The sequence below is a fragment of the Orbicella franksi genome, chromosome 6 (genome assembly GCF_964199315.1).
Source record: "Orbicella franksi chromosome 6, jaOrbFran1.1, whole genome shotgun sequence".
NCBI classification, from domain to species: Eukaryota; Metazoa; Cnidaria; class Anthozoa; order Scleractinia; family Merulinidae; genus Orbicella; species Orbicella franksi.
Genome location: NC_138150.1, coordinates 15,004,250 through 15,015,090, shown reverse-complemented (window position 1 = coordinate 15,015,090; position 10,841 = coordinate 15,004,250). Strand labels below are relative to the sequence as shown.

The 10,841-nt window shown below is 41.6% G+C and overlaps 2 protein-coding genes across 2 annotated transcripts; both read right to left on the bottom strand.

Moving 5' to 3' along the window:
- Positions 1–381: 381 nt before the first annotated feature.
- LOC145490266 (uncharacterized) lies at positions 382–5,853 on the bottom strand. Its single transcript, XM_081469392.1, has one exon. The coding sequence runs from the start codon at positions 2,631–2,633 to the stop codon at positions 1,230–1,232; it is 1,404 nt and encodes a 467-aa protein (XP_081325518.1). The 5' UTR covers positions 2,634–5,853; the 3' UTR covers positions 382–1,229.
- Positions 5,854–7,371: 1,518 nt separating this feature from the next.
- On the bottom strand, positions 7,372–10,521 carry LOC145489981 (F-box/LRR-repeat protein 12-like). Its single transcript, XM_081469069.1, has one exon. The coding sequence runs from the start codon at positions 10,318–10,320 to the stop codon at positions 8,875–8,877; it is 1,446 nt and encodes a 481-aa protein (XP_081325195.1). The 5' UTR covers positions 10,321–10,521; the 3' UTR covers positions 7,372–8,874.
- Positions 10,522–10,841: the final 320 nt, after the last annotated feature.

Below are 10,841 nucleotides of genomic sequence, written 5' to 3'. Positions count from 1 at the left end.
GAAAGAAACTTTATACAAAAATAAGAACAAATGTAAAATGCCCTCGCCAAAAAGACATTTAAGATTGCGTGAACAAATAAAATGTAAATTATAATTACCATGGCCCCACTTGGTCAGCTCCACTGCCACCCCATTATTATTCCCTAAGGTCTAAAGAACACTGCTGGGTGAGTCAAAGTCTGCCAGCTCGTCGAGTAAACGAAATCATTTTTTAACCCCTTTCCCCAGCGTGGGCACCCGGACTATAATGGTACTAGATATAGACTTAAAATAATACAACGCAGTTTTGGGGCTAAAAATAGAATGCGCTTCACACATTGTACGTGGCTTTCTCTGAAACCCATGCAAACTTGCAAAGAGAAATTGATAAACACGAGAAAGTTCGCCAACTGCGAAATGCATGCAAAGTTTTATTCTAAAGTCGTCTACAAAATCTTCAAATTATTAAACTTCAATTATAGGATTAAGATGGATCTGAAGCGACCCAAGACTACAATAATTGCATCAACTTGAAGCATGTTTCAAGCCGATTAATTTAGCTTAAAAGAATGATTTCCCGAGCCTTTTGCTCTATGTTAGTTTGTTTCCCTTGGATTGAAAAAGAATGTGTAAAACGAAAGGCTTTTCTTTCGAAACTCCTCTCAAACTTCTTAAGTACCCCTAGACAGTTCTGTAACCTTTAATAGGCGAGGAATTAGCAACAGGAAACCAGGCCTTGTAAATCATTAGATCTGGAGATTAGCTCGTCAAGTTAAAACGCTAAGCTTATTTAGAGTTTGCAGATGATACTTGGAGTTTGGGGGGGGGGGGGGGGAGGACTAACTCAGCTATTGAAATTTGAACGACCGTTAAACTACACTGGGGAGACTTAAAGCTCGATCAACAATTTCACGCTGGGGCAACTTATTCAAAGTGCCTAATTTAACAAAGGATTCGCTATTATAGCATGCAAATTTACGCAGAATTAATGAGTTTTTTAGTTTCACTCCCGGTAGTCAGTTTTGACGTTCTCGACAACAAATGAAGACTATTGACTGCTATTGACTGCTATTGACAAAACGGTCTCCTTATCAAGATTCTGTAGTCAGAGTTTCTCTCTCTTAGCCGAGGGTTTCAAGTTCATATTAGCTTAGAAGAAATTAAAAAATACACATAATTGTATCGTCGCATATAGAATAGATAGATATCTTTCAATGTCTTATAATTGTCAATATAGATCTTGATATCGACTAAATACGTATATCAAATATTTGAATTCTATAGTTGAGTTTATCGCTCACAGCAATCTTTCCTTGTCGAGTCACTGCCACTGCTTCTGGCCCGAAAAACTGGTCCTTTCCCTCCCCTCTTGTGCCAAATTTGGTCAACATCCGTCCCTCGAGAGAAAAAACCTTCACACAGTCATTGCTATAATCACAAACGAGTAGATATTTATTCTTGTAAACCGCAATTCCAGATGGTGCGCTGAAATTGTCTCCAAAAGTTCTCAGAAACGTCCCACGAGTGTCGAAGACTTTTACACAGTCATTGTCGGTATCAGCAACGTAGAATCGGCCCTCATGAAATATTGCGAAACAGGGGTAGTTCAGTTTCCCAGGTCCTTGATTGCCAAACATAAAGAGGTAATTTCCTTCGTGGTCGAAAACCTGAACGCGGCAATTTATGGTATCGGTGACGATGATACGGCTTCGAGCGTCTACAGAAACCCCGTGGGGACCCCTGAATTGGCCTTGTTCTCTGCCATGTCGACCAAAAGCGTGCAGAATTGTCCCAGCTGGCGAGAGAACTACAACCCGGTTTTTTCCTTTTTCAACCACTGTAATGTTCCCGGAAGCATCACAAGCAACGCCAGTGGGAGAAATGAAAGGGAACCGCTTGCCGCTTTCCCTGGAATAATGATCGTGCACGCGTATAAAGTTTCCGTCGTTGGAAAACACTTGTAATCTGTCGTTGTTGTAATCTGCGACAATGATGTCTCCATCTGGGTTGAAAGTGACTCCCACAGGCTCGTCAAATTCATTGAGCTCCTCGCCTTTGTCTCCAATACTAAACAATCGTTCAACCTGTGGTTGTTTATCCTTCTGAGGCGATGTTCTCTTGCTAGCGGGCACGTTTTGTATTCTGTTCCATTCTGTCGCTGGTTCACCAGTACGAGATTTGTCGTGGACGACAGTAATATTTTGCATCCCAAAAATACCATTTTGTCCATTTAAACGATTTCTCAAACCCACATATGGCGTCGATAGAGGCAAATTTGATTGAGATCTCAGGAAGCTGTTTATGTCGATTTCTGTCCAAGAAATGTCTTCATTTCTCGCACCTTTTTCCTTGTTTTCGCGAACAGTTTCTTCAGGAAAATGATTGCAGCGAAGTCGAGCGTCTGGCGAAGTCATGTTATCGTCTTGAATAGACTGAGGTGTGCTTAAAGCTTTAAAATCCAATGCGCCACTGTGAGCTCTTATACTCTTGAGCATTCTGTCGCAAATATCGGAGAGAGAGCTTTCACAGAATCCGTTAACTGTGGGGTTTGGTGTGGTAAATAAACTTGCCGAACATGGAGGAATGCTTCGATGTACAACGCCTTCGTTGAATAGCTCGGAGAACGTATTCAACGTTTTAAGATTGTTTGGCATTTTCTGTCAGCTCGTTCCAGTTTGCTGTAGCAGATCACTTCACCGATCTAACTTCTGTAGTCGTTTGACGTTAACTACAAATACTGCACTGGATTTCTGTAGGTTTAAAAACGTGACGCTTGCACGCTAAGCCAGTCAAATTGTTTTCTAGACGCACGTAAACCACAAGGTCGCCAAGGTTAGCAATTAATAAAGAATTCTGCCGGCGTAAATACCTTTATTTCTGTTTTCCGTTACTCCCACCTTTGACAGGCTATTGTTAGAAGTGATTTCCATTGTTAGACATCTCTGGTAGGATTAGATGAGAATACTTTTAATTCAGCTTACTTACAAGCCAGAAGAAAAACCATGCTTAATTAATCGCCCGGATTAATCGCTACCCTTGACCGTAAGAATGCTACTGATTTTTTGAACAATTAGCGCTTTTGAGATCTGCGATTGCATTTCGACTATTTTCATCTCGGGAGGATAAGAGTTGGGTCAGTAGAAGGTGCTTCTAGACGGACAGTGTCCAACCGTAAATAATATTCTACATGAACAGAATATTTATACCATTACGGAAAAAAAATTGTGCGCAACAAAAATCGGTGACGGAAATAATGGTTGAAATTCGCGTTGAGAACGTGCTAAAACCAACACAAAGAAAAAATATGACAGTGAGCCAGATTGAAAACAGCATGAAACAGATAACAGACGTCCTGTTGTTCAAACGTCATAAGATCAAAATCTGTGGTTATTTTCAGCGTTTCTGCTGTCAGAAACATCCATATAAACGTGTAGGTCAATTCCCCTCTCGTCTCTAAGCTGGTTATCTAACGTTGAAGTGGCAATTTGTTTGCAACAACTTCAAAGTGAGATACATAAACTTCACGCTAGTTTATTCATGCTAATTGGTTTATGCAACAAAAATATAGGGTGCCAAACGGCTATTGTTCAGTAAACAATTACCATGAGCCAATAAAACCGCAGGGCACAACAGTTTTAAGAACCATTTGTTTGTGTTTTGCTAGAATCCGTTGGTTAATAAGCGTGTCCTATCGCCGTGGGGAAAGTTAAATACGTTATGTCAGTTTACATTTTGCAAGTGACAGAAGTACGAACCCTGACACTTCTACGAAGTCGACCATTGTGCCGGAAAGTTGCTAACAGATCTAAATAGAGGTTGCTAACCTCCTGTCGACACGTGATTTAAGAAGAGGAGATGTATAATGATTGCAATAACATGTACAGACCAGTTCGTCTTTCAAAATCTTTCATATTAAACGTGATTTGATAAATTGCGTCGCCATGCTTCAATAGCTTTTAAAAAAATATATACCTTGAGTGTCAGGAGTAACATTCGGCTTCTTTCAGTAGAAACGTTCTTGCGGTTTATATTGTGGTTGCCTAAGCCGGAAATGCTTAGTTTATTTCAAGTTGCGGTTGATGACGGGGACAAATTGCCGCCGTTGACACAAGACAACTGTAATCTAAAATAACGGTTGCACAAAAACCAATCCAAACTGTCATGCCCCTTTCTAGTCGACGTTAGGTCTTTTATCATATACACATTCTCCCTCGATCCTGCAGTTGTTTATTATCCACACCACCCGAGTTTCCATAAATAAGTCTGTAATTTTCCTGCGGACCTCTTGATGTGTGTTTGGATGTGATGTGGTCTCAGCCCTGTTTACGTTTAGTTGCTAGTCCTAACTATGTTTTCTGTTGTGGTTTTTAATTCGAGAGGATAAAATTTTATCAACGATTCTATGCAACCAACGGCCTCGAGGAGAGGGGAAGGGAGGGCTGGGATGAAAGGGGCGGGGAGTGGGTACCAGTGAGGTGGGAGGTGGGGGGGGGGGGGGGGGGTAGAGAGCAGGAATGAAAGGGGCAGGGAGTGGGTACCAGGCCTATAGCGTCTGCAACCGAGTTGTGGATTTGATAAAAAGATGCAACCGTCTTGAATGATCTTTCACTCTATTTATAATTGATTCCAAAAAGAAGCGAAAGTGAACTACGACGTTTCGAAGTCATCGTGACTCCTTTATCAAGCAGTGAAAAGGACAGAAGTTAATGTATAGTGTGAAAGGTGCAAGATGTATTAAAGTGTAGCATGGGCTAAGAGTTCTTATGTGCGTAGTAACCTCAGATTAATACTTTCGAACGAATTGAGTCCGGCTGTGTATTGAGTTTTGCCTTTTTCTTTCGTGAATTTTTCCACCTTTCAATCTGTAAATTAACATCTCGACCGTTGTTTTCTTTTCTCTACTTGCATGATGATATTGGAGTCAAGATGACTTCGGAACGTCTTAGTTTACTTTGGCATCTTTTTGTAATCAATTGTATTTCCCAATGTTTTCTTATCCGAACCCTATTTTTAACAGGGCATTAACAATAACTCCTCGTAGCAGTGGGCAGTAAAGAAGAATCTTACCTAAAAAATGGCCAGTCAGAGGGCGCGTTATATCGGCTACAGACATATTGACGTTAGAACGCGTTGGTTGATCTAAGTAAACAAGTTGTTCTCTTTTTTTCGTCGCAGAATTTACTACAAGAAAATAGAAAATATGTTCTCTGTTTTTCTATCGAGTTATAGAAACACTCGAGAACTTGGGAGAACTCAAAAAAGCTGTCGAAACACTCGCCCGTTGGTTCGTGGTCCCATAGCATTTCTCGTTCTCCCAACTTGGTTCCATTCGTGTTTTTATAATTACTCGATAGAAACACGGTACACTATTTCTTAAGGAGAATATGCGTCATCAGTACGCATGCTTTTTCTTGGACAGATGTGCTTGAATAGAGTCCTTTTCCTATGCATCTTCGTCAAAACACACTTGTAAGAATTTTTAACAATTTCGTTACATAGTTTTGTTTTATTGGGAACAGGGCTTCACAGCCTTCATGTCGTCCAATTCTGTCATGGTCACGGTGATTTTTAAAACCAGGTGAAATCGGACAACCGCGGGCCGTACGGGGTCGTTAGTTTTTGCGAGAGACCATAATGGCCTCTTTGTTTTTGTTAATCGGTCGTATTATTACCGATCGAACTGGTCCCCACTCAGTTCTATCTCCAGTATTTATAAAAGACTCAAGAAATTGCGTGCTCTACGATTGCTCGGCGGCTCAGTTCGAGTTCATTACATTACTCCATAAGGCGGCGTGCCCTTCGTCACGCGCGTACTTAATTGAGTTACAACACACGCGACCTGAGTCACGAGTTTGAACGAGCGCAATTTTTAGTACATTTATCAAGAGAAGAAATAGTCAACTTAATTATATAATCTTGCTTGCTTGTATAATCACCTATGAAAGACGTGAGAGGCACTCCGCTGTTCCTGGTGGCTCCTCTATGTGTTTCTCGCGTGTTCTTAAAAATCTTCAACTACCTCAATAACTTAGCAAAGAGTTGAGCGTGTTGCTCGGCGCAGCCCGCGAATCATAATGAATTCTAAGGCCATTATCAGGCGTTTTCTATGCAAGGGCAGCTTGAAATTGTTAAGAGTAGTTCACACTAACGAAATAAACATTATGACATAAGAACGTGATGTCGTTTTCATGATGTTGGCAGTATGAACATTCTAGCATGATGACGTAATAGCAACGTTACAACATGAATATCAAGACATAGTGAAAAAAAAATCTTTCTTCATGTCTTTATGTCCATGTTCCCATTACTGACTTAAATGTCGTTACGTCGTTATGTCACTAGTCAGTGTGAGCCAGGCCAGTAACCTTTTTCATCCTGGAATTTTCGCTTTTCGTGCAATTTCAATTTCACGACTAAAACTGCATATCTTTTTTACATCAAGTGGTGTGTGTTTTGGCTGGAGGAATTTAGACACTCTTTCGGTAAGAAGAATTTGAAAAACAAATTCCGATCCTCAGCGCTATATCTCGTGTACAAACTAAAAGCGAAACTCGTTTTTAAAGGCAACTCGTTGCTCATAAACTTTTAAAGCAAATAAAAGAGGCTCACGTACCGTGTTTCCTCCAGGAAGCATAGAACTTAAGACTAAGGGAGTGACGCTAGCATACCTCACGTCCTTGCGGACTTTGTCGACCCGCGCGAGTGTTTTATTTTTATCCCAGCAGCTAATCAGAATACAGGAAGGCCGTTGTATGCTCGACGGCAATACACCCAATCTTCCCATCGTGCGCTGCGCGGAGGTCGTACTGAGCTACACTGATTTTGTTGGCCACTCTATGACTTGGTTCTATGACTTGCTATAAAAAAACACGTTAATTATGCAAGACTTTCAATTTTTTTTCTTGGTATACACAATCGTCTAAGGGCTCGCGTGCATACCGGGAAAATACAAGAGACTCGAGGGATATTCCATGGAATACTACTCGAAAACGTTGCGTAACTAGTATAGTAAGCACGTGAGAATTTAGTAGAGCAACTCGTGTTTAACTTCTCTATGAACTTCACTCCTGTTCTTAAAAGTTCACAATTGATTACATAACTCAACAATGCACGAGGAGCAAGTGGACTATCAGTCCGTTATAAAATGCTCTAAAGATTAATTGCGCGCGCTCAAACTCGTAATATTGGATTAAGCATAATGCTTACGGCAAACAGCTAACGGCAAAATTGCCTCTGACTTTGTGTTCTTTTCCTGTAATCCTGAAATAAATCACATAAAAGTGAAAGGTCGTCTTGTGCTATTCACAACAAATGCAAATATTTTCACTCTACCGGTTACAAATAACTGAAGACAGACAGCAAAAGTTTCATTTTTGCCGTACCTTCAGGGGCGGGGAGGACAGGGGAGGGGAGGGGAGGAAAAGGGGGTGCAAATACCGTATTTACATCTGAGAAGGGCCGGTAATTGCTCTGACAACACAACAACTTTGATACACGTACTCTACTCTGTAATTTCCAGTCGTGCATCTGTAGAAAATATAATGCACGCTCAGCTTAAGCAGTGAGCATAAAACCACAATATTCTAACTCGACAAAGCGCAAGGCCTGGATTGAACGGTATAATGAACTCGGACTGACCGATCGAAAACACTGGTATACTACCTTGTTTAACCAATCTGGCATCTTTCTAAAAATAGCCTGGTTCTTACACGTGAGGCCACGACAGCCATGTTGGCGTTCACAAACTCAGTGGAATTTCTCTCCTTAGGGAAGACGAGTCGTTTTCTTAGTTGTGTTATTCTTAACAACACAGAACATTTTCCATCTCCCTGGAGCCAATTTTTAAAAAGCCCTTAGAACTCACAGTATGACTCCTCAGAACACAGGGACATTGCAATAACACCAGCTAGACAAACGTAAGGAGAGCCACTTTAATTTCAATTCTTTTCGACACGTAGCATCTAGAGCAATATTCGCACATTCTTTTACATTGTCTAAGCAGCTGGAAATCACAAAATCATTTAGATTGTCTACAAAGCCTGCTCCACCCATGTGCTATCACATACACGTAATTATGTGAGTAATTTCTAGCACTCGTGATGCTAAAACCTCAAAAAAGTCTAGCGAGGCAACCAACTTATTACATAACATCAAAAACAACCATCAAGATGAGCCGGTATTCATTTTTGTGACCGCCATGACACTAGACGCTCTTTTGGCTTGTCATGCAATTCTCCTCCCACGAAGATTGCGTGACGTGCCCAAAGAGCGCCTGCGTAGAAGGCTACCATGACGCCTACCTTCCTACAGTGTCATGTCCACGTCGCTTTGAATCAATTTCTGCCAGGCACAAGCGAAAAAATTTAGACATTATTTACTCCTTAGAAACCCGAAGTATTGATGAATAAAGTTGTTATTATGATAATTACTGTCTGGTTTTTTTTTTTTACAAGTCAACTTCATCTTGACTTGATTTCAAATCCTAAAAGCATAAATAAGTCAAAATTCCAAGGTTTGATAATTTTCAACTCTCAAAACCTTGGAAAAGACTTTAGAAATTTCTAATTCACTGCAAGTGATGTAATCGCTAATGTTTAGTCAAACTCTTCTGTAACACAAAAGGCAATATGTTTACATTAAATAAATAGCACAATATTCGCAAAGTTTTCAATTAGTCGAGAAAACTTCAAAACTTGCGTGAGCCGACCGAGTGGTGGCTCCAGGCCACCAAGAAAAGAAACACTCACGAACGCCCGATTCGCGCTCGTCCCCGGGCCAGCCGCTAATTTAGAACCGGCCTTGGCCTAATCAAGGCCACTACTTTAAGTAAAAAACATCTGGATTGCAATCTTAAAGAATTATCCGGAAATGTACAAACGTGCACAATGTAATGTCTTAAAGAGGTGTCTCCAGAATGTACTTGGATCTGGCAAACTGTGTAGCGCTGACAGACCCCTTTCTGTTTCTTGAGACTTCTTCCCCGCAAATCTCCGTGGGGTGGTTGCTCTGGACAAATACCTGATCATTTTGATTCTTATCGTTCTTCTTACTGAATTTTGCTACGTTGATTTCCATCCCGGGGCAATCCGTTGTGTCTAGCATCTCAACAGAAGTGCCTAACTTCTTGAACGCAATCACTCCATCTTGTGTTAAGGACTGTGAACGACTCACGTTTAGCGATTTCAGTTTTTTGCATCCCCAGCATGCTAGACTAGTTCCTAGCTTTAGCAGAATTTCATCGTCCAGTGCTTTTTCTTCTCCGATAGCGCACAATCCCAGGTACTCTAAAGTCTGGATTCTCGCTATCTGAGGCAAGGCTGATTTGAGTCCTTTCGGTGTGATAAAAGAGCACCATCCCAGCTCTAGATGTTTCAGTGAAGAGCAATTCCAGGTGATTTTTCGCAGCGCTTCGTCATCCAAACTAATCCCGTCCAAAATGAGAGTCTTGAGCTTGGTGCAGGACTCCAGAAAAACTTCAACAAAACTGCCCGTCAAGAAAGAACATCTGCGCACGCTCAGTACTTCCAGATGGCGACAGCGCGCGAAGTGAACCAAAGTGCTGTCTTTAAGTAACAGACAGTGGCTGAGGTCCAGTTTTCGGAGATGTTTCAAGCTGTCTATAGCTGTTTGTAATTCGCCTGCCGCCAAAGTACTCCGGAAAAACGCGTCGCAAAGACCAAGCCATTTGATGTTGCCGAGCTCTTTCCCAATAGCGCGGTACACTTTAGGGTTTCCATGGGAGAATCGTATATCCAGATAGTGTAGATGCTTGGGAAACAGAACAGTGCTTTGGCCGCCACGAGTTTCTTTGCATTTTTTCCTTGGATCTGTTGAAAATGTTACACTTTTCAGTTTCAACACACGCAAACCCTTGCACTGAGTAGCAAGAGCTGCCAGATTTTCTTCTGACAAGTTAAACCCACTCAGGTCAAGGCATTGTATGTTTCCTGCCAACCGCTTAACGGCATGTGAGTTGAAATTTTCAGGGTCATCGAAAGATTTGGAAAAGCGCCTCAAATCGACGGCTCCCCATAACAGACGGTCGTACGAGAGCCTGTACCACAACGTACACACTTGAGATGCCCGTAGCAAATCCTTTACTGGAAGAAAACCAAATATCTTCAAAAGAGTTCCTTCATCCAACCTAAACACAGCAGGAATCTTGTTAGTTGCTGAGCCAGAGCGCTGGGCATCTACGCGGAAAACGCTGGTTAGAACACACATTATCGTGTTCATGGCCATGTGTACTCCAGGGGAAAGCTTCTTCTGTATTTTCACAGGAAGACCGACCGTGCCTTTTTCAGAGAACATGATGTGATCTGGATGACCGCGTATGAACATGTTCACCAAAAAATACTGTTGGCGTATATGTTTATCGGCCACCTCAGGGTATTTTCTTGTACTCGTGAGGGTCAATGACAATTGATATCGCACAATTCTCGTGTTTCCTTAGTTTCACGTGAACAGAGTGTCACGCATTGGCTACCAAACGCACAGCGTCTATCGGGCTACAATTAGCGGTAAATAATACTTTTCCCACTTCATTCGATGAAATTTTTCTCTGTGTGTGCAGAGAAGAAAACTAGACGTCGGTAAGAACCTTACTATCAATACAATTTCACTTTTTTTGACGCCTCTTTTGCCAAAAACCTTCAGTCGGAATACACGCACTTAACACGCGCATCAAAATAATGCTGGTCTTTGGCCCATGCCCAACCGGGCACTGGACGAAAGGCACGTGAATTACAGCGAGTCAAATCATGCACGAGACAATTCCGTTCGCGTGTATTCGCGCCTGTACGCGCAGTAATCTTTGATACATTGCTCCTTTTCACTCTCTTAGGTGGAAGCGTTATTTTTGT

Coding starts and splice junctions, on each gene's coding strand:
- LOC145490266 (XM_081469392.1), bottom strand. CDS start 2,633: ATGCCAAACAATCTTAAAACGTTGAATACGTTCTCCGAGCTATTCAAC.
- LOC145489981 (XM_081469069.1), bottom strand. CDS start 10,320: ATGTTCATACGCGGTCATCCAGATCACATCATGTTCTCTGAAAAAGGC.